General features: G+C 37.3%; 2 protein-coding genes and 1 pseudogene across 2 annotated transcripts in view; 2 read left to right on the top strand and 1 right to left on the bottom strand.

The window, feature by feature from the left end:
- Positions 1-24,898, top strand: part of MSH5 (MUTS-homolog 5) — a 364,768-nt gene that overhangs the window by 45,117 nt on the left and 294,753 nt on the right. The window contains exons 6-13 of the mRNA XM_089831617.1: positions 12,934-12,997; positions 17,694-17,848; positions 18,010-18,111; positions 18,190-18,217; positions 18,352-18,383; positions 18,575-18,632; positions 18,719-18,805; positions 19,408-19,464. Of these exons, the coding sequence (XP_089687743.1) occupies positions 12,934-12,997; positions 17,694-17,848; positions 18,010-18,111; positions 18,190-18,217; positions 18,352-18,383; positions 18,575-18,632; positions 18,719-18,805; positions 19,408-19,464 (583 nt within the window). The remainder of the gene's footprint in view (positions 1-12,933; positions 12,998-17,693; positions 17,849-18,009; positions 18,112-18,189; positions 18,218-18,351; positions 18,384-18,574; positions 18,633-18,718; positions 18,806-19,407; positions 19,465-24,898) is intronic.
- Positions 1-24,898, bottom strand: part of LOC149556975 (uncharacterized) — a 363,967-nt gene that overhangs the window by 44,565 nt on the left and 294,504 nt on the right. The gene's annotated exons all lie outside the window — the stretch shown is intronic.
- On the top strand, positions 145-3,416 carry LOC149556976 (calcineurin B-like protein 1 pseudogene; annotated as a pseudogene).

Here is a 24,898-nt window from a genome sequence, read left to right as displayed (position 1 = left end):
TTGGATTGCCAAGATGCCTTGAAGATTTTTGAACTTGCACAACCAATAATGGATAGCTATAGGTTGGTATGACATACAGTCCTCATATGATATTTGCATTTCAATGGGAACTCAAGTAGGTGGTCAAAGTTTATCACTTGGCACATGATTAAGGGTGAGAAGATACTCAGGAAAATGATGTTAGCACTTCAGATACCATGGAATAGTGAAGCAACAATTTGAGCAAATAATCTCCTCAAGATAAGAGTTGTCTCTGTAAGTTAATCTTCTTTCCAGATGTGGTATATCATTTTGATCATTCTAAGCCAAATTCCAGAATAGTTCATTACAGGCTGCAAGGTGTGCAAAAATCCTAGAATTACAGTCAGTATAAAAGAAGTTGAGACCCTATATGAATTATTTAAGAAGCTGAGTAGCTCTGTAATTGATGTTAGCCAACTGGATGGGTCCGGCGGTGTTTCTGTAGTCGACGAGGTGATGTCTGGCGGTGTTTCTGTATTCTGTAGCCGACGGGGTGATGTCCGACGGTGTTTCTGTATTCTGTAGCCGACGGGTAAATAGTTTGTAGCGGATGTAATGTTGTGGCCGATGGACTCCTTCGGGAAGGTTCGACGGTAGTATTTATATCCTGTCTGGGATCATTGTAAAGCATCAATAATCTGCTATTGCGAATATTATGAAGCCTAATGTATGTTCTGGCATATGCAAATATAATTCTGCTATTCTGTTCGTGTTCATTTACTTTACCTGTACGGTAAACATTTGGCGCCGTTGCCTTGTGAATTTAGAAGGTGGGAGGAATGAAGATTAATGCCAAATCAGCTTAACAAGGATCGAAATAAGGCGAAGGGAAAAGATGGAATCCGTACTGCGCAAGAGAATTTAATTCTGGCATAGCAAGCCGAACGCCGACGGAGATTTCAAAAGATTGCCGACAGACACCGGAGCGCGGAAGAATTGTTGGAGGAGACTCGACAGTGGGTGGAATTGGTGGAAGAAGCACGGGAGGAATTCTTGAACTTGTGTTCGCCAAGGGAGGAAAACTCTGACGGAAGAGCATCAACTTGCACGGCTCGCAGTGCCGACGGAGCACGAGCGTGGAGTGATCTCTTCGTCCAGGATAGACTTCCACGGGAAACAATTTCAGAGGATCCTTCTTCTTCACCAAGTTTCGCAGCTGTCGACACCTCCGGTGCGGAAGTGCAGACCGCCGATGCGGGAGTTCAGACTGTCGGTGCGGGAGTTCAGACTGCTGGTGCGGGAGTGCCGATTGCAGGTGTAGGAGTGCAGACCTCCGATGTGACAGTGCAGACCTCCAGTGTTGTGATGGCGGGACCCAAAGAGAAGCTGTCGAAATTTGAAGGCGATGGTACAATCGACCCCATCCGACATTGTAAGACATGTGAGACGATCTGGCAGGCAAATGGAATCACAGATGCCGACGAATGGGCCAGACAATTTTCAACAACCCTATGGAGTGTCACGATTGATTGGTTTTCGGATATGGATCCGCAGAAGCTGGATACCTGGGATAAGATTAAAAAGGAGTTCTTGGCGGAATTTAAACTCTTACAGGACGATAATGAAATCGTAGTAGAGATTTTCAATACGAAACAGGGGAAGCACGAAACTGTCCGCGTCTATGCCAAGAGATTAAAAGACTTAATAAACAAAATGGAAAGCAAGCTGGCGGACGGATTGCAAAAAAGATGGTTCGTGGACAGCCTACGATCGGAATTGCGGAGGAAAATGAAAATTGTGCCACCGTCGTCGTATGTGGATGCGTATAACAGAGCACTGGATCTTGAAAGTGAACAAAAGACAAAGAAGAAGAAAACTAGCTCATCTGATTCTGATGACGACGAGCCTGCCAGAGATGATAGCAGCGACGACGAAGGCAGCAGCAAGAAAGTTTGGGCCCTACAGAAGGATATGATTCGCATGATGAAGGAGTTTAAAAATATGCAGAAGGAGCCAAAAGGAAGTGAACTGTGGTGCACAGAATGTAAGACTGACGGCCATACTAAAGGATTGTGTCCAAAAAACCAATTTTGTGACATTTGTCAGATCATGGGCCATTCAACAAAAGACTGCCCCTTTAACATGAAAACAAGAGGATCTCCGTAGGTGTTTCTCACATAGGAGGCTTCCCCGTGCCGGGGGCGTTGCCCCCTGGACCCCTAGTCGTGGCGGATATCAGTTGTGGGAGTCTGACCAGTGGAGAAGAGTTGAAGTTGCTGCAGGCATGGACTATTTGTGTACCGAGGCACTGGGAGTAGGTGTTGGCTGGGAGGCTGTCTTGGTGGATGCGTAGAGAGCTCGGGAGGAGCTAATCATCCAGTTGGAGGCAGTGCAGCGACACTTGGCTCAGGGTACCGTGGAATTGAAAATAGAGAAAGCAGCACAGGTGGCTATCAAGGTCAGCTTCATCAAGGAGGCAGTGTTGTGTTAGCAGAGGCTAGAGGCACGGGACGAAGGTGACAGTGATGTGTCAGAAGCAGATTTCTCTTGTTGTAGTCACTCTGTTAATGTATTTTGTTTGTTAATTTGTCTCAGATATTTTGTTAGTCGTCAGGAGATGACTTTTCTTTTTGGGGGGATGGTGCTAGTCGACTGGATGGGTCCGGTGGTGTTTCTGTAGCCGACGGGGTGATGTCCGGCGGTGTTTCTGTATTCTGTAGCCGACGGGTAAATAGTTTGTAGCGGATGTAATGTTGTGGCCGACGGACTCCTTCGGGAAGGTTCGGCGGTTGTATTTGTATCCCGTCTGGGATCATTGTAAAGCATCAATAATCTGCTATTGCGAATATTATGAAGCCTAATGTATGTTCTGGCATATGCGAATATTATTCTGCTATTATTGTTTGTATGCGTTGAATTCTTTACCTGTACGGTAAACAATTGATGATGGCTTAATTCACAAGGAAGAATTCCATTTGGCATTGTTCAGAAGCACAAGCAGCGAGAATCTATTTGCGGATAGAGTTTTTGATCTATTTGATGTAAAATGTATGGGAGTCATTGAATTTGTGGAGTTTGTGCACTCTCTTAATGTCTTCCATCCATATGCACCCCAAGTAGAGAAGGTTGATTTTGCTTTCAGAATTTATGATTTGAGCTAGACAGGCTATATTGAATGTGAAGAACTAAAGTAGATGGTAACAATCCTTTTGAGAGAATCTGACATAGAAGTCACCGATGAAATTCTTGAATCTATATTGGATAAGACATTTACAAATGCAGATTTTTGTCATGATGGTAAATTTGCTAGGGAAGAATGGAGAGAGTTTGTGGTCCACAACCCTTCTATTTTGAAGTACATGACTCTTCCCTATTTGAAGAATATCACTACAACATTTCCAAGCTTTATCTTCAACACTGAAGTGAATGATCCCAGTAAGTCTAATGACTCGTGAAGGATTTGTCTACAACTAAAGAACTTCTGGGCACAACCATCATTGATTAGTTCATTTACGGATTTCCTTGTTGAGTGAGTCAAAGTGCTTGGCATGCTGGAAAATATATCCGTAATGATGAGAGAAGTGAAGAGAAAAGGGAAAATCAAAGATCCTTATGAATATAAAACTGAAGTAAGGAGACTATACAATGATTATAACAAATTCCCATCAAAGCTTCAAAAAGAATTTCCTTTCATTGATTATGTGGACTTTCAGCTAGAGTTGCAAAACAAGACGGATATTATAAGAAACAAATGCTATGATTTGGCTTGAGATCTCCTTGCAAAGGACAGGTACAAAAATTTACATAAGGAAGACATTAATTAACTTGATAGTAGTACTAAAAAAGAAGAGCAATCTTCACATGATAATGTGCAAAATACTAATAATGTCACAAGTATACTAATAGGTAATTGGGAGGCAATAGTATCTTATGGAGTTGTTTACACTAGTCCTTCTAACGAGCATGTTGATGACCCATGTAGAAGAGTTGACCAAACTACCAACGTTGGCAATTCCCCATCTTATTTAGACATGGAAAGCACCAACATCTTATTTGGTGACATGGAAATTAACTTGGATGAATTTTATGATGATACTAAGTTGAAAATTATGTCAATGGACCGCAATGTTGGTAGGATAGATGATCTAGCACATGTTTAGTTAGAGGACATATCTGAAAATGTTGACTCCCTATGTGATGAAAAATCAAAAGATTCTTTGGAGAACAGTCTGCTTGTGTTCAAAGGATAGTAAAAGACCATTATCACTTCTTGACTTATTGGATATGCTTTTGGTCAAAGAAGACAAGCTTGTCCAAGTGTTGACGAGGATGGATGATTCCTCCAAATTGATTGAGGATCTCATGCGAAAGATTGATATAGAAGAGAGATATGAGAATGTATGTGGTGTCACAAGTCCTCTTTTACATACTATTTTTGAAACTTTGAAAATGATAAAATATGATTACTTGCAACTATTGATGGATAGAGATTTAGCAATAAAATTTGGAAAGGACAAGGAGAGTGAGGTAGATGAGCTATGCCTTCAATTGAGCTTAACACATTACTCCATCCACAAAGCTGAAAATCAAACGAGTGGGGCAGCCACTCATGAAGAAGATAACCGTGGTTCAAGGGCACAAGAAATCACACAACGCATTGAAGAAATTTATAAAGTGGGTAGATGTGAAGGCAGACAATGTAATTTAATCACGCGTTCCCCGTTTGAGATTTTTTATGATGAGAAAAATTCTATGGATCAGCAAGTTGATGAGTCTGAAAATTCTGATTTTTATGACAGTAGTTGTACATTTTAACATGAGCACATGATTAGTGATACAACAAGTGAGGATAATTTAGAGATTTCAATTAATGGTGAACCTTCTTTTTATGAAGACTTTGACATAAGCGAGGGTACTTATGGTGGAGTAGGAAGTTCAGATTTATCCTTAGCATGCTTTGAAGGATTTTTCAGCTTACCCAGAGATTTATCACCCAACTCTTATGAGATGGCCACGGCCTACTTGTTGATGGGTGATTTTTCTTATTGGCATATTCCAGCTATCAGTGATTTGCCTATGTATGTTAGTAGTATATTCGCTGATTCTATTTGGCCTTCAGGGATCAATGAATTATTTGCTGATGAATGGGGAGAACATACATTACCCTACGTTCCATATGAGATGTCTACATTTTTTATTCAGTAGTATATTGAAGATAGTGTTAGCATTCATGGTGTTGGTGATTCACCAACCACTCTTTCCTTTACCCAGGATCATGTTGATTGGGTGATCGGGGATCCAGGTGTTAATAGTATCTTACATATGGTGGATTATGCTGTGTTGTTACATAGTCACAAGATTATGATCGGTGTTTTTCAGCTTTCTAACACATCAGAGTTCGAGAGATTAGGATTACTCCATTTTCACCAGGATGATATGTTGGTGGAATTAGATTGGCTAGATTTGTCATTGTCATCAATATAGATACTGCAGGAGCCGGTCAGTGGTATCTCAAATAGCGCACGAGTTCTCGCTTGGGATCTAGGTGGAACATCCCTACGTATTACCTTTTATTGGGGCGCTAGGTGGAGAGTTTGGTTGCTATCATCTTGGTGTGGATATTGGTATATTGTTGAACTCCCATCTTCACTTGACAGTAGAGATTTGCAGGGTCACTCATGGAGCAAGGCATTCATTTTGACTGAGGGAATTGGCACACAGGGCAACAACACATGGCAGTTGGTGTCCCTTTTTGGTGAGACTTGGGATCTTGGCATTTAGTTATTTGGCACATTGATCCCTATTGTACTGTTTCATCATTCCAAGTTTGGGAAGATGCATGCCAGGATACATCGGCTGAGGAGTAGAACCTCTTTCTCGAGGCGAGTATGAGATCCTGGCATTTGGTTTCTGGAGGTATGAGCGGATTGCTTGAGGGCAAGCAATCTTTGAGAAGGGAGGCTTTGTAATGTCCTTTTTTTTTGGGACATTATAATTTTGTGTTGCCAGCTCACTTCGCCTAGGTTTCGAGGGAAAAAAGGTTCTTTACGAGGTTTAGTTCGAGATTTGGCCTAGACATTTCTAGTTTCAGACCCATTAGAGCAATTTTGGCAAGTTGTCTGGATGCTTACTATTTTTGGTAAGTAAACAGAACTCAGTTCTTGGAATCTCAGTGTTGGTTTGGAAGCGTCTCGTTGAGAGCTTTCCAACGAGTTATTGCACGTGCTTATCTGAGTTCATTTGGTCAATTATTTTGATGCCTGATGATTATATGATTTACTGACTAAGTGACTTTAAAAGTTCATTTAACTTGTTAGTTTATTTTAAAAGGTATTATGTTCACTTAAGTGACTAAAGGACAAAAAAGGTGTTTTATCCCACATTGCCTAAAAGGGCATACATCACATTGGGAAAAGTGATAAAAGTACAACAGGCTCCACATGGGGAGGTATGAAGAGGATAATATTTATAAACAAATATTAATCTAGGAGTTGGAAATGGTGACTGGTTATCTCTTCAAGGACGCAAACCCTTGAAGAAGTTTTTGGAGGTTGGATGCAAACCTTGCCTTCTTATAGGTTTAATATGCATTTGCCAATCTAACTGTTATTTGTGTTTATAAGATTGGATTTTCTTTGGATTGTTGTGAGTTATTGTATTGCTGTTGTATAATACAGTAACGTTTCTAGTGGCTATTTGTCTTAACTGATGGTTTATTTATGTAAACTAAATGTTGGAGGAAATCAAACAATCTTTTTAAAGTTTTCTTGTATGCATATCTACGGGTTGTAAATCGATTAAAGTTCTGGAATTTATATCAAATATTGGTTTTCTGTTCGGTTTTAAATCAACACTTTTATATCAAGGGTTTTTAAGTAAAATATCCAGAAAGGGATATTACACATTATTAGTAGGAGTTAGTAGAATTAGTAGAAGTTATTATACTTAGAGAAAAAAAAGATGAGGAAACCATAAAGTCTTATAAATAAGACAGTTTCCTAAGATAGATACCAAAAATAGTGATTCATTATGTTGGACACAACTGATGAACTGATGCTATTGTTGGACATAATTGATGCTGATAAATGAAAGAGAGAGATTGTTGGATATAAGTGATGCTGATGAGAAACAAGGTTAGAACAAAGCTATGAGTTATATGTAGAAGAGTTATATTAGTTGTTATATCGTCATTGATGTCAGTTTATTTGACTACACTAATTCATGTAAGTTGCAATCATTTGAAGGATGTGGTGTTGAATAGAGAAGTGGAAAATAAAGTTAGAAGATGGAATGACTAAGTGATGTTGAGTTTGTGATATTAACTGGGCAACTAATGAATTGGTCTATGGCAAGATACTATTGATTTGATTATTTTACATGATCTGATGAAGAGTTAAGATGATGTATGAGCAAGTTGTTTTGGTCGGTGAAGAAAGGAACGAAGTTGCAAAGAGAAAGGAGAAAGAATTAGTAACTTATACTGAGTTAGAAATGGTGGTCGATAAATGAAGAAGTTGGAAGGTCAAGTAAGAAGTCAATGTTAGCCGAGCAAGCGCAAAGATAACTAAGCAAGAATAGTATTGATTGAGTGTAGTATTGATTGAGTGATGGAGGTGTTCGGTGAAGCAAGAACACAGTTCGGTAAAGATGAACAGTTTGTGGAAGATCAAGTAAAGGATGACATTGAGTGATCTAGAATATTCTAGAAGATTCTAAGATAGGGAAGAAGTTAGTTAGCAAGATCAACGACTAGAATTAATAAGACAAGATGAAATGGTTGAGATTTGAGGCGTGTTTAGTGAAATAAGGGAGTGCACAAAGTTCAAGGTTAAACCGTTTTCTTAAGTGTCTAGTTTCAATGTATTTGAGCTGGAAAGATTGATTGACGATCGTGATTAAGCGGCAAAATCAATGAGTGCGATGAAGCAGCAAAAATTTGTCTATATAACAAAGAGACAAGAAGGTAAATGCTGCTGGTCTATTTGCTAGTTGAGTAGCTGATAAGGTGGTGATAAAGTTGTTGAACAAATTGATCATACTGAGCAGATCTGAAGTGCAAAGTGAAGAGGAATGATGATGTTAGTGTGATGGCCTGTCAGTAAGTAAGAGATATATGCACAATGGAGATCTGATCAACAAAAGGTAGTTGCTATTTTAAAAAGATTATTTCATTATAACTCTCTAACTATTGTAGCAGAAAATCTCTTAATCAAGTGGACTAAACAGTCTTTATTTAAATCCATTTGTATGCGACGTTCCATTGAGTGTTTGTAAGACCTTTAGATAGGCCACTCATTGAAGGGTGATAAGGTCTAGATGATCTTTGGTGAAAATCCCCTAATAGGGTCACACTTAGTAGTGTGCTTGTAACCTTTAATAGGGTTGACTCTTAACCAAGCTCACTTCAGAAGAGTGAAATTATTTCGGTTGACTAGTCCCAGGTGGTTTTTTGGTGCAGGGGCACCTAGGTAGGCTCATGGAAGACCTAGGGCTCCTAGGATATTTTGGCTTGTAGTGGTGTTAGTCACACCACTAGGTGAATAATAGGGCTGACCTAATCCTGGGTTGAGGTAAGTTAAGGTTAGAAAACCTCATGAGGCCTTAGTTGCTCCTAGTTGCTTGGCTAGGTCAAATAGGCATTTTTGTGTTTTGGAGGGTAGGATGGCCAAAATGATGCTACAAGGTCCTTTTTACATGTTTTGTATCCATTCAAGGCTTTTGGTAAGTTTTGGTAACCTTTGGAGCAAGTTTGAGGGTCAAACTCCAAAAATTGTAAAAGTTGCTCAAAAATTGTCAATGTTGTCATTGACAACATTGACAAACTTTTTGTTGTATTTGAGAAACTTTGTAGATGGAGCCTAGTAACTATCTGAAACAGTTAGGATGAGACTTGGGATGTGTATTTAAGGCCATCCTCAACCTTTTGAAAGGGTTCGAAGTTTGAGCAATTTCTGTGCGTACAGACTGAACAAGTTTATAGTTACAGTTCTTGTTTTCTGAGCATTTTGGTGTTGTCATAAGTGTGGTGAAATATTTTAAAGGGCCTGAGGATAAGTGATTCACCCCTCCTCTCAGTTATCTAACACATCATACTAAGTATTAAGAGTATTTCCATCAATGAGACAATCACAATCAAGACAATGGACGAATGATTACCTTCAAGGGACTGTGTGAATTAGGTAGGCAACATGTGCAAAGACAATAATACATCAGTTGGGAGAAGTACATATAAGGATAATCAGCATGGACACCCATTGTCATACAATCAAGTAAGAGTCAACAATTTATATTGTTAATCCAGGAAGGTATAGTATTGATAATTGGATATTTAAAGTCTATAAATAAATATAAAGGTTGACTCCCTTGCCAAGGAAGATATCGCTCAGGATATTAAGTGTAGATAGTTGTATTTACGGCTAAGAGAACTCAAGACTTGCGTCTTAGTTCAAGAATGATCACATCAACATTGCAGAGACTATTGATAATGATTAAGGATGACCGAGCAAATATTAATTAAGGAGATCGCTATCGACCTAATCTATATTGCTCAAGTAGTTGATAATCTAAGTTGATTATAACACAATAAGAAGAGCATTACTAATATCGATTAAAGATATCAATTTAGTAAGAAGGCTTAAGTGATTAGCATGATAATTAAAAGGTACGATTTGTATACAGCAGTTAGCATTTGTTATTAATGTAATTAGTAATTGTCATTAAGAAGTGTGATAATGAAGTGTCTCACTATTACCAAAGGATGCTGACCTTTCAGTTTTGGAGATGTATAAGCAAGATCTTTTGCATTTCATTCGGCATCATTGGATATTTTCTCTTTTATACATAATCCATATTGGATCTGATTTGTTAAGAGCAAGTGCCATTGGCATTATTGGTTGCAAACATTATAGTGCAGATCAGAAACAGCACCAAGGGATTGCAGATATAAAGGATTGCATATCAGATGCAGCACTCATTATCAAGTTGCAAGCATTTCAATAACAATCTGAAGAAGCAACATATCGCTTCAAGCAACATGTGTATGTTTATGTGTGTATATATAAATATTTGCATAATCAATTTGTCATATCGAATATTGCAAATCAATAGCTGAAACTAATATAATCGATTGCAGAGACTTATCAACTATATCAGATTTAGCATCATCTTATCTTCACTATAAGTGATAAAGTAATATTCATAGCCTATAATACATGGTAACATCAGATATTGATATCATTTCTAAGTTGTATACATTATTGGTGTAATTTACCTAAATCAACATCGAGAAATTAATATACAATTATTTAAGTTTAATCTATAGAATATATTAATTCCACAATATACGTCCTTATCAATAGGAAAGAGGACCAAATACGCAGTCAATGATATATTCTGAACTAAAAGACGGAATATATAGAAGTGATATTCCAATAACTAATCAAGTTCCAGCATTCATACCGAGGTCAGCATATATGCAGCGACAATCACTAGACCTCTTCAATATAAGTGAGACAATGATCATATCTATAGAGTAATTTCAAGCAGCTGTAGAAGCTAATATGGGCATCACAGCAGGACAAATAATAAAATTTTGAATGATCTTAGTCAATGATAGATAAGGAACGTGATTGAAACATATATCTAATGATACACTTAGCCAACACACACACACATACACACTCCCCCACACACATGTGCACGCGCATGCACACACGCACGCATGCACACACACACGCACCCACACACACGCACGTGTGCGTACACGCACACTCACACACGCACGCACTCACGCACGCACGCACACACACACACAGAGCTTGATAGAATAATTACTATTCATTTGTTATTGAAACATATGGGCAACAGTAACATTCTAGAAGGAATATGGGTTACAGAGCATCAGTGATAATATCCACCGTATAATCACAAGGAGGTCAATTCATAACACACAATTAATATTAAATAGATTTGATGCAAAATAATCTTTTGCCAAACATATGGTGGCATGATAATGTTCCAATTACCATTGATACTTGGCACATATTGATTGTTATGTTTAATCAGCAACTATATACCATTAGTCATAATAATTGTATTAATTATCAATCAGCAATGGCAGTTATTGGTAATGAAGATTGGCATCTTTTCATTGTGCCTCTTTGGCACATATACATACTAAGCTGATTGCCTATCCAAAGTTATGTGAAGAATTGATTTTATAAACTTATATCTCTTTGTCGATTTTGCTCGATAAGAGCATAGTCAGTTGCTATCACAACCTACCTCAGTGAAAATATAATAATTGCATATCGGAGACGACACCAGTCAAAGAGCATATATTATTATAGACATATCAGAGACGGCTCCTGTACAAAAAAATTGCATAATAATATCAGAATATCTGAGATGGCATACCTCTGCCAAGTGTTTATCCTGTAACTTGCAGCACATATCAGATTGCACATCGGAGATGACAAACAAGGTAGCATGCATGCCATTACATTGCTAAATCAGAAACAGTCAATATACATAGTGAATTCATTTTACTTTCGAACTGCCAAGTATACATTGCAGTCAATAATATATTTATCTCTGCATTATCATTGTATTGTGATACTATTGAAAATATCAGTTGTATTCCATTGTGGCATTGGAATTCCCAGTCATACATACATACATACATACATATATATATCCATTTACCATTCCATTGTTATACATTAGTGCATTTCCATTGTTGCAGCATTTGGAATTACCAGTCATATTAATAATTCATCAAATTGTATTCATAATTCACATAGCTGCACTTTACATTCATTAACCCACGTAGTGTCCAAATAATTTAAAAAGGGGACTTAACAATTTTTTATACCAGAAATAACAGATGATCACTAGTTTAACTTCCATTACTTGATGTGATTGCAATCAGTTGGCATAGTGGAAGGAGAAGTTAAGGTAATCCTCCATATTTCTTGACGTAGTTAAAAAAGGGACATTACAGACTGTATAATGATTAACAGATTGAAAAGATAGTTTACAAAGGAGGAACCCCAAATTAATAAAATGCCAAAAAGAGAAGTGCAATTTTAACTCTTGATCCAAAAGGAGAATCCAGTGGATGAGGTCAAAGCATATGCTAACTAAAAATAGTCCACCTTGTTAGATTACTTTGCCCTCACTCTTTGTATAGGGGAGGGGGAAGATTACATAATTTAAAGAGGTCACTTCATATTTTTCCTTTCATCTGTTATGTGCTCCACAGGGTTTAGATAGAAAATGGGATTATGTTAGTGCAGTAAAATTCACTACATCATAGATCAATGAGTGAAAGTGATCCCCAATGTTAGAGAAGCTAAATGGAAAAAGATATTCATAGAAGAGAACAAAATGCGTAATGAATTCTCACATAAGTGGAAGAGAGACTAGTAAATTTTTTAAGAAAGACGATAACCTATTATCTACAAAAACTAATGCAAGATAGAAAGTTGCAACAATTTAGTATCTTATATTGATTGCAATGTTTGTGATATATATGCATGATCTAATCCTAGACGCCCACTCATTAATTTATCTATGGCAGGAGGGCCATAGTAGGATGTAGTGAGCATAAGATTGTCTTATCTCTTTTACCAATCTTTTTTAAATGTATGTGTGGAATAACAATGATATAAAGTAGGTAAATATCATAGTGCTTCCTTTGCATAACTTTGTACCCTATTCTATCTAAAGAATTACTAACATTATAGATGGTTACAAAATATTGCCATTCTTTTCGTTATGAAATAATGCTCAAAGCTTCTTTTCCATATGCTATTGTATTCTTATTTTTCCTTGAAGTTTCTTTCTATTTTTGGGCAGGACAAGTTAACACCATTATTGTACTTTACAATTCAAATACATTTTCTGTAAGTTACACAATCTGAAAGTTAGCATCTTCATTGTTTTTAAAATTTTGCACTGTTCTTGTTCTAGATTAATGTACCTTCAAGTTGTTGGAATGGATAAAGATTTGAATGATAAGGAGAGAATTTGTTTTGTAAGTTGTTCTTTGACTTCTTTCTCTTTCTATGTTGTATCTTATATCAATTGTATTTACTGAAATACTGTTATGTTTTACAAATAAAAATATCATTATCCTTGTTGTGAACTCGTACTAAGTAAACAATTTTAAGAAAAGAATTTCAATCAGAAAGATAAGTATCTTTTTTCTTCCAGGCTTTGAATATCCTTCTTGAATACCCCAAAAAAGCTCAAGTCAAACATCAATGTTGGTTGAACATCCACCCTGATCTTCCCCTTGATTTCTCGTTGGTTTTATGATCACGTCTTTGTGTGGGATGCCAATCTCTTCCTTCTTGGAACTATCATCAATGTTGATCATTTCATCCTCATCTATTTGTGGAGGATGATCTTCTTCTTGTTTGCTTTGACTTAAGGGAGTGTAACTAGAACATTGGCTTATAATAGCCTCCGACTTTATCACAACCCCTAGAGATGCTTCATTATTCTTAGCTGGCACATTCTTCTCTTGTGCTGAAGTAGCACTTTCTTTTGATGGAGGTGCAGTTGTTTTCTGTTTCTTGAATGAAGGTTCTTGATTTAGAATTTCTTTCCCTTTCGAACCTTAGGTTTGTGAAGTTTTATCACTATTTTTCCTTATCTTACTACTTTCACCCTTTTGTGTATCACTGACCTCTTGTGGTTGCTTTGCTGTTTCATCCTCAATTTCGTCCACTTATTTCATCTTTTCATAAGTTAGTGGGATTCCTTCTTTCTTCAAGTTTGTCATCTTTCTATCCAACCATTGTTGAGCGAAAAGTGTCACAAAATCCTTTCTAATGAGATTGTCATCATCCTCATCTGATCGACCACTTGAACTTGTTGCCAATTCTATATTCTAATCATATCCATAGTCAATTTTAAAAACACCCTCTACCTTCAAAATCACCAACTACATTTGCTCAATAATCCTTTAAATGTGGTACATGTTCAAACTTGTTCCCTTAGCTCTTTTGATTTGCCTATTCGAATTGAAATTTCCATCCACTTCTTGTGAAAGGGAACAAACATATCCTTTCAAAACCAACCAAGGATTGTGATTGGTGACAAACACATCCAACCATAACTTAAATGTTTGACAAATAAGTCCCTATTGTCATGTATGTTGGCATCATTATAAATCATTGCTGCTGCAATCACAAAATGATATGAGATGGTTGCATTTGCCACTTGGAAATTGATCTTGGCTCTTTTTTGTTTTTAAATAGATAGTTTTGTCACTACTATTGGGGGAATATTTTGCAAACAACAGTTTTAAGGATCAACTGCAAAACAATGGTTCCACCCACAGCGTGTGAGACACAGTCTCTCCTAATTCTAATAGAAGTCTCCTCCTTATTGGTACTGGAGTTAACTAAACACATAAAACTGCGATTTACATTAAGCTAAATCAGGGTGGGGCATTCTTCCCATTCTCTCATTTTGAAATAGACGTTACGATTACAATAGAATCCTTAAGAAATAGTGTAATTCACTTACAAAGTATTTATTGGAGCTATAATTCCAATAAACAAAAGACTAGATGTAAGAATAATCTTTAGTGTACCAACATTTTATGTAACCAAGAAAGCCATGAAAGCTCAAAGTCTTTCCATGGCTCCTCATGAGACTTTGAGAATAAGAATGAAACAAATATGCAACTCAAAGTCTCCAACATGTATTTCACCTTGCATGCACAAACAAAGAAAACGAAGCAGCACAAATTCTGCAAGCTATTCCCTTGCTTGAGTGTCCTATGTTAATCTCAGACTTAACAAACAACTCAAAGTTTGGAAGACCAATTCTGAAAACAAATTATAAATTTGAATGCACTTAAAAGAACAAACTTCACAATCAATATCTAGAAAATGTCATCACATCACACCTTGAATCAACATAAAACATGAAAGCAAATTGCCTATTTTATTGAGATCAATTTAATCTACTTGCAAGCTCAAAGTCTTAGGAGTGCATATCTAAACTAGAAAGTTTTCTTGCCTTGGTCTAAAGATACCAATTACAACGAGGCTCCCTCCTATATTTAGGTGAGGGGTTGAGAGGAAAAGGTGCGAAAAACCCAACAAACTTTGACCTATTCCCTAACTAACTTTGACTTATTTGAATTGCATGTTTAAATATCTTAGTTACCAGATTTGTGGCCTAGAGGCTGGATCTGGATCCGGATTCGATCTGATTCTGGATTCATGCTTGATTAGGGTAGGATCCTTGTTTTACTTAGTGGATTCGTTTGGATTTGTGGGAGGCTGGATCTGGATTCGTGCCTGATTCAGGTAGGATCCTTGTTTTACTTAGTGAATTCATCTGGATTTGCGGGCCACGAATCCAGATGAATCCACTATGTAAACCAAGGATCCTGCTCGAATCAGCAAGAATCCAGCACGAATCCTCAAGGATCCAGCATGATTCCTCAAGGATTGACAGGCAGGCCAAGGTTTTAAGGGGGTCTAACTTATTTAATATGAATTTTTAAATATTTTTCTTCTTTCTAACCTTAAAACGACCCTTTTATTTCACATCCAAATACAATTCACCTCAAATTTGCTCTCTATTTCGCTTTCTCATTGTATATTCTCTTTTATGTATATATTCACAAATCCTGATTGGGAAAAAAAAAACACAAATCCATGAATTTGATTCATGTGCCTAAATCGGATTCGTATCCCGAATAGGTAACTAAGTTAAATATGCTTGACCTGCAATTTGATTACAGGTAATGACTTTACAGGTAAAAAGGTCACTTGCAATTACAACTTGTTTGCCAATTACATGTAATTTGTCAAAAACAAAATTACAAAATGCATGATGAAAATATATTAATTGTTTGACAAGAGATGACTCCTACTTAAATCATCCGTTATCAAAGGAGTCTTCTGATCACTAGATTGCCAAGTGCCAGAAATCTTCAAATCTGTACATGGATGGGAACATTTTGTAGAAATAACAATTTGACCTCTACATTTGGCGGCGTCAACAAATCACTGATTTTTCGTTCTCACCCATGACTGAAAAAATGTTCACAATCCCTCTTATTGGTTTTCTACCATCTTCTTGGAGTCAGTCTTGAAAGCATTCTATGCTCTAAACCATTTTACACTTTCTTGTAGGCTTTATCATGTGGGTGTTCCTGCAAAATATCCTTCTGAAAAATACGACCAATGAAGAATTTCGGGTTTTTTGGTGGGTATTGAAGGTGAATAGATTATAGGCATTGGAGGCCAAAATTATAGTTTTTATATGTGCAAATGCATGTACATACAATGGAAGCTCACGTTTACTTGTAATTGGGGTTTTGAAATCCAATTACAATTGCATTTGGGAAGGTATTTTGCTTGCATTCAGGTTTTAAAATCCTGACTGCGAATAGGAAAGAGTTTAGTTTTTGCTTGAGAAACACTTGTAATCAGGCTTTAGAAGCCCAAGTACAAGGGAATGACTTAGTCTCTTCTTGGCAAAGTAGACTTGCAATTGTGGTTTTCAAATTTGATTGCACGTGGGGAAGAACATGCATTTTGGAGCTTTTGTTTTTGGGAAAGACTTGCATCTTTCTTTGTTTGAAGAACTTGCATCATTTTTATGAGAAGAATACATTCAATCTTTCAAAACCAATATCCTATACAGATCTGAAAAAGTTAATGCAAAAACATGGAAACAAACATGAAGAATATAACAAAACTAAAACAAGACACATAGATACAAATTGTAGGCATTTTAGCAAAGAAGGAGAACTTCATGAAACATTCTTCAAATATGGAGCAAATGCAAAAGAAAAACACCATACCTCTCTTGAAAAACCAAAACTGCAATGAAAATGTTGCTAGGGTTTGCTGGGAGTAAAAAAATGCCCAAGGATCTTGAAAACAAAAACCCAAACGAAACTCTTATAGATGTTTTCTGAGAGCAAATTCAAAACAAATTGAAACACTCTACCATTAATGCGATCTCTAGTCTTGAAATGCCTCTTAACAAATGGCAGCAATGCTCCATTTTGCAGGCAAGATTCAAGGTCATTTTTGTTTGCCATGAACGATTCAACTCTTCAAATTGGGGTTCATGTTTGCATTTACAAATGCAAATGTATCCTGGTCCAAAAAGGCCGATCTCCTGCATGTCAACTTTTATTATATTTTACTCCTAAATATGGCCATTGATTTTGTCTCTGAATTTTCTTTATTGGGATTTTGAACATGCTTATAAGTTTTAGTGATTGGTTGCTGTTGATGTTCATAAATATAAATTTAGTCATTTCATATTTTAGATTTTGCCTGCAGTTTATCATTTACACCTATTGTACCTGACATCAGTGCTTCTTTGATCATACTATTTCATTGACCAATTTAAATGAATGTATAATTTATTTGATTTGGCTTATGTGATATATTTCTCTGCTTATCAGAAACTCTTTCTAAAATAGAGAAGCATTTTATAATTGCAGTAGAGAAGTTAATAAAAGGCATAATTTTGGTGATGGTTATGTTTTCCTTTAATCACTTATTTAATATTTTATTTTTATTGCAACTTTAAAAACTTTTTCAGTTAGTAGTTAGTTTTTGTTCTGTTTGCAAACCCTTTCTGATTGCATATGCATTTAGAAGATAAAGGTTTGTGAGTTTGTTGATTGAAACTCAATTTTCCATAGATTAAGGTTTTAACAATAGGCTTTATTTGGAATCTAGTTGAATTCCATGATGAATATTGAAAGCGACATGCAAGTTCGTGCTGCTGGAGGACTTCTTACTATACTACAGCAGGAAATGCTAGTGGACACTATCGAACAGAAAGAATATGACACTGCATCGATAAAAATTGATGGTGTTACAGAGATCTCATTTTATCCTCTCACTAATTTATCTACATTTCAATTTCTTGATACTTTATTACTATGATAACTTGTGCTTTTATATAGACTTAAAACAAGCACTTTCATTTTGTAAATGAAGCTAGTTAGATGTTGCAATGCTAGAAATATGAAAACCCTTACATCAGTAGCAGAAACAAGTTTCTGAGAATTGATGCCCTGGGTTATGATGCTTTACAAATTTTTCAAGTTGATAAACACCCAAGCTGCATGGGTATTGGAAAAGCCAAGGAAGGGTAAGGTCAGAAATGCCAAAGAATTGCCTTCTGTTTTCAGACGGAAGAAGAAACTGATGCATGCTTTCCTTTTTGCAGGTTTTCTCTATTTGGGGTGTTTAATAAGGTATCCCAACTATTCAAACACTTATTGTACATTGATTACCCTCTGACTGTTAAAACTTAATTCCAAATGAATGCATTGGAACGCCAATATCATGCACTGCTTATTATTCTGGTGTTTGATCTTCAATATTTCAGTGTGTCACAGTCATGGGCCGGCGCCTTTTAAGGTAAACAGTGAATAATTTACATTTTGTTTTTGCATTTTTGATTAACATTGCCACTAAAGTAACCAACTCATGTAAATATAAAATATTCTGTTATGTTTCTAGGAGTTGGTTCTTAGGTCATATACTAGTTGAATATTTTTTAGTGTATCATATGATTATTGTGATTAACTAATGCTTTCTTCAATGTCCAGGATTTGGTTTCTGAGGCCTATTCTAGATCTGAATGTTTTGAACGATCGTCTAAATACTGTATCCACAATCTGTGCTCTCTTATTTTCCTCTAAGATAGGTTCACCAAATGTGAGAAAAATATCCTTGTCTTTTTAACTTGAGAGATATCACTGTTCTATGGATGTGATGAAATGCTGACGACTCTGCGTAACAGTTTGAAGTCTGTGAAAGATATTCCATTTTTACTCAAGGTGCCTACTTAACATCACCTAAACTCAAGGTTCATGACCTTGTTACAAGATCAGGTTTTTCCATATTATTGACCATTTTGTGGGGTCATTACATGCATCAAATAATAACATTATGGTGTTAGTGGTGGTTGCTTCAAGATAATATAAGTAACCAGTCTTACCATATTCATATAGAGTCCATGTTCACCAATTATGTATGAGTGGTGCACTCTCTGTATTCATGTACTGATTGTATTAGTACTTATTGCATCATGACACTCTATATACAAGGTCACCTATTCAGAGGGAGTCTTAGTGAAAATATTATCAAATGCAGACCTCAAGCACAAAGGCAGCGGGGGCATTTATTTTCTCTGAAAGATGTGGCTTCTTTTTTAGATGGAACATTGGAGGGATATCCTTATCCCTATCTACTAAAGGACTTAAATTTGGTTTTGAAAAGTTTGAGGAAGTATTGTAGGAATGCTGACTGTTGTGAAATGGTTTATCTTTAATTACCTTTAATTAGATGCAATTATATTTTTTTATAGAACTTGTTATCCACAGTGAGAATTTGAAATTAGTAGCTATCTTACTAATGATCTGGGTATATTGTCTTTTAGAAATTTAGCTGCCCAAGTTCTATATCCACATCTGATGATTGGACAATTCTATCAAAGGTACCAATTACCTTCCCTTCCAAGCTTTCATTTATTGTTGGTTTTTCCTTTTGTTTTCTGTGATAGAGACAGGTGGAACAAAAGAAGAATATACTTGAAATCATGTTTTGGTGGTGTGAAAAGTAGGCAAAATTATAAGAAAAAAGAATAAGCTAAAATACTACTGAAAAGCACATAAAAAGTAGAATATAGACTAAAAGTTAGTAGGGTTTTTGTAAGTGAAGATGTTAACAAGAAAATGACAGAGGAATCATATACTCATCCATGGAAACCAATCAATTTTAAAAGAATATTTTGAATCACTGATGCAGAGCTACACCTCTTGGAACACTTCTTGTGGAATTAGAACCCAAGAAGTTTCAATAGTGGGCTCTTACACCTTATGTAAAGATTCAAACAAAAATCCATAAGCTGGGACGAAATCCAAATGATTTAAAGATTCTTCAATAACTTTTACAAATGAAATGATATCTCAAATTCCTTTTATGAGATTGATTTGGAATGAGTTAAACACGTTTTCTCCAATTTATAGCTGAATTCAATTAGTAGAATAAAAGTTATTAAACTTTTTCCAAAACTACTACCACGAAAATCAGATCCAGACCAGTCTGCACTCAAATGATCATAACTTCTTCAATTCATGATGGAATTCGTTCAAACCAAAACTAAAGTAAAGCTAACTCAACTACCTTTCCAAACCTATAAGTTGGAGGTATGTATCTATTCATATGTGCACATACCAACAAAAAGAACAGTCGGATGTCTGGAAAAATAACCCAGAAATTTATCATAAAACTCCCAAAAATAAACTTCTCTTTATTTCACTTCTTCTTTCAGCTTATCCAGCCATTACATTCTAAAAATCACGACCAATACATCATATTTTAAAGCCTTTTCAAGTTCTATAACTAATTAACTACCCCTTGTGACCATTCACCTTCTCCCTTACATCATCTTTACATATTGTCAACATTTTATGACAATATTTTATTACATATTTGACAATTTTCATTTATCTTGAAAATATGACTCTAAACATAATAAATGGACCTAATACATATCAAGTAAGGATTAAATTAATCCTTTTACATCAGTAATCATGTTAAAACAATATGACTCTAATTGACTTTACAATATAAAGTATTCTTTGAGTCTTCATCCCATGTGTGCTCTTGCATTATACTCCCGACTTTGAAATATTTCAAAGTCCTCTTGGAAATAGCTGCAAAACAAAATGTTAGTAGATAAAGTTTTCATCTTCACTGTGGCTTTGTATTTCTTCTATTTGTGCCATCTTGTGGCTTGGGCTTTGAGCACCCAAAGCTGCCATGTCAACTTGAGTTTGACTGTAGACTTCCTTCCTCTTGGTAACATAAAAACCATCTATTGTTCATAGCTTGCCATCAACATCATCATGTATTGAACATTTGTTATTACATACAGATGCAACTTTACCAAATATACTTTCCAATAAAACTCACCTTTGTTGTCAATATCTACATGCCATATCTCTATGCTCGGAGAACACAAAAACTCTTGAGTCTTGTTGTGACTCGTTACCAACTCTTCTATAGTCTCTTCTTTTGAGACAAAATCAGACTTATAAACTGAACCTCTTCTTCATGCCATTCCTTTTGGCATATCAAACTATCCCCTGTCTCCATGACTACATTCTTCATCATAGGGGTACTCTCTTGCATCATACCCTTAGCACTACTTAAAGGACATATCACTGTCCCAATCACTACTGAACTTTCAACATAAACTCCTTTTGGCTGTCCTTATTAGCTTTTTCTTCTTGTTCTTCCATTTTTACTTCAACAACCTCTTCGTTATTTTGTTCTCCATGTTATTCTTGCTGTACTGCAATCTCTTTCTCTTTCGATGGATATATTTCCTCTTCCTTTGCTAGAAAATTTGTCCCAAATTCACATACATCTACACCTTGTACAATTTCATGGTAACAAAGTTATTCCTCTTTAATACATTGTTTTACTTGTTCTTCATATTCTTCATGTGTTGGAAATTCTATTCTATCAATAAAACCTATTCTCCTTGTTTGTAATGTTCCAAGGCAAGTTAATTCCCGAACTGGATGGAAACTTTTCCTACAGAAAGTCCGTACAGAGTTTGGAGTGTGTCCGTACTGGAGCAAGAAAGACCGTACGGTGTGACTCAACAAATATAAAAGGTGGGCCGTACGGTAACAAGCATGAAGGGAGCTGTAAAACGAGCTTGACCGTATGGTGTTGAGGATTGCTTTGGAAAGGCTGTATGGTGCTTAGAATAACCGTACAGTGGTTGGTCAAGGCCGTACAGGCATAGGAAATGCCGTACGGATGTATATACAAAGATATGGCGTACGGAAATGTTGAATGCTGTAGGGAATGAATGGTAACGAGTTGTATGGAAAAATACCAAGCCGTACAGCTAGAATGAGTATCTCGAAATGCATAGGGGGCTCCTGTAAATGATCATAAACCAAACAATGCCACTTTAATTGCAATAAATACATATACAATTAGCTGATACCAAACCAAGAGCAATCACCAACGGAGATATTTGTATAATTAAGTCTTCGAATTGTCGAATACAGATCGAGGCGGACACCAACGGAATAGGGTGAGGGTTGAATCCGACCGAAACCGTGCAGGCCAAATAGGGAAGGTCTTTCACTTCCGAAATGGCGAATAATTGCCGAACTCCAACAGGAATCCGCAGTACAGATAATTGAAATCCAAAAGCATACCTATCAACTACTACGAGCCGTGCTTAAATACCCATCGGAAAAAACTTTCCGAGGGTGTACAAAAAGTAGCCGACGGCGACACACTCTACTATGACAAAAATTAAATTTGGGTCCAAGTTAAATTAGACAATCGGCCCGTTACACAAAAATAATTAAATACATTTATTTGTGTTCAGGAACATTACAGTCCTCCCGTCCCGAAATTTGCTTGTCCTCAAGCAAATGCAGTGCCGGATGCTGAAGGATGTGTTCGCCTTCCCATGTTGCATCGTCCAATGATAGATGTCGCCAATGTACCAGGTATTCTCTCACCGTTCGGTTACGCAAGACTTTTTCCCGTACTTCGAGAATCTCAGTAGGTTCCAAGATGAGTTTCCCTTCCTCATTGAGTGGTGGAAGATTTGTAGTGACGGAGATGTTTTGCCCGATAGCCTTCTTCAGACAAGAAACGTGGAAGACATTATGAATGTGACTACCTTCGGGAAGCTCTAGTTTGTACGCTACCTCACCAATGCGACGGATCATGTGATAGGGACCATAAAACCGAGGCTTTAGTTTCTCCTTCCTTGTTCCCTTTAGTGAGGACTGTCGATAAGGCTATAGTCGGAGGTAGACCAAATCCCCCACTTCAAAACTCTTCTCTAATCGATGTCTGTCGGCATATACATTTTGTTGGTTTTGTGCCTGCTGCAGGTTTTCTTTCAAACTCTTTAGAATGTCCTGTCCTTCCTGAAGCCAATCCTTCGCCTTTGGAGCACGACTATCACTCAACACTGTATCAAGGAAGGAGAGTGGTTCGTGCTCGTATAGAGCCTTGAACGACGTCATTCCGATCGACATGTGATAAGTGGTATTGTAGTAGTATTCTCCAAGGTGGATCCATTTCACCCACGCGCGTTGTTGTGCCAAGACGTAGTTCCGTAGATAACCTTCGAGCCATTTGTTCACAATTTCAGTTTGGCCATCTGTCTGTGGGTGGTAACTTGTGCTTGGTGATAGTTCAGTTCCTGCCATCCGAAACAGTTCTGTCTAGAAGATACTGATGAAGTGTCTATCCCGGTCGCTGATGATGTTTCGGGGTAACCCGTGTAGGCGGAAGACTTCTCTGAAAAACAGATCGGCGATCTGTGTAGCTTGAAGGTCCGAAGGGATGGCGAAGAAGTGAGCGTACTTTGTCAATCGGTCAACTGCCACGAAGATGCAATCCCTTCCTTTCACCTTGTGAAGACTTGTTATGAAATCCATGGATATACTTTTCCACTTATGTTCGAGAATCGACAGAGGCTGTAGCAGTCCAGTAGGAAGAGTGTGTTCGGATTTGTTCTGTTGGTAAACAATACGTGCTCTGACATGCTGCAATACATCCCCTTTCAATCCCCTCCATGAGAACCTCTCCCTCATACTTCTGTAAGTTTTTAGGAAGCCGGGATGACCAGCCAGAGGGGAGTCGTGCACGTGCTTCAGGATCTTTTTCTTCAACTTTGATTCAGGCACTAGGTAGATCCTATCCTTATAATAAATGATATCATTCACCACCTTATAACGATCATCGTGGATGTGACCATCCATTATCTCACAAGCAAAAGTATTATTGGAATATTCCACCAGCAATTGTGCCTTCCGGTCGGCTGAGATCTGCTCTAGTGAGCAGATGGTGGGTCTTCGGGACAAGGCATCTACAAAAACATTGTTTTTCCCCTTTAAATATTCAATATCAAAATCAAAAGATTGAACCTTGCTTACCCATTTTCGTTGCTGTTCGTTCAGATCCCGCTGCTCCAAGAAATATTTCAGACTGTTGTGATCTGTACGGACAACAAACTTGGCACCAACTAGGTACTGCCGAAACTTGGTCAGTGCGTGAACAATGGCCAACATTTCCTTATCATAGATGGAATACAGACTCTCGGCTGGTGTAAGCTTCTTGCTCTCATAGGTGATGGGGTGTCTGTCCTGCATCAAAACTGCTCCAATGCCTTCCCCTGATGCGTCGCATTCCAAAATGAATGGTTGGGTGAAGTCGGGCAATGCCAACACCGGACAAGTGCTCATGGCCTCTTTTAACCTATCAAATGTGAGTTGCGCTTCTTCATTCCACTGGAAAGCCCCTTTCTTCGTCAGATCTGTTAAAGGTGCGCTGAGCTGAGAAAACCCTTGACAAATCTCCTGCAGTAGCTGCACAATTCGAAGAACCCTCGTAGATCCGTGAGTGATTTCGGGGGAGGCCAATCGAGGATGGCTTGGATCTTCTCCTGATGCACTTGAACCCCATATTGACTGACAACATGCCCCAAGTACAATATCTCCGTCATTCCGAACTCATATTTGGATTGTTTGGCGAACAAGGACTGTTCTTCCATGATACTTAGAACCTCGTTCAAATGTTTCTGGTGCTCCTCCCATGTCTTGATATAAATGAGAAGATCATCAAAGAACACCAACAAATACTTACGCAACTGCTTGCTAAAGATGCGGTTCATGCATGACTGGAATGTAGCAGGTGCATTGGTCAGCCCGAATGGCATGACCAGGAACTCATAGTGTCCGTAATGGCAACGGAAGGCCGTTTTCTCCACATCCTCTTCCCTCATTCGGATTTGATGGTATCCAGAACGGAGATCTATCTTTGAGAAATAGACTGCACCATATAGTTCATCTAGCAGCTCATCTATCCTCGGAATGGGG

This window comes from Cupressus sempervirens, chromosome 5 (assembly GCF_028749045.1).
Source record: "Cupressus sempervirens isolate cs-2001-9-10 chromosome 5, ASM2874904v1, whole genome shotgun sequence".
Lineage (NCBI taxonomy): Eukaryota > Viridiplantae > Streptophyta > Pinopsida > Cupressales > Cupressaceae > Cupressus > Cupressus sempervirens.
The sequence above is the reverse complement of the archived record's forward strand: the minus strand, read 5'-3'. Positions and strand labels throughout refer to the sequence as shown.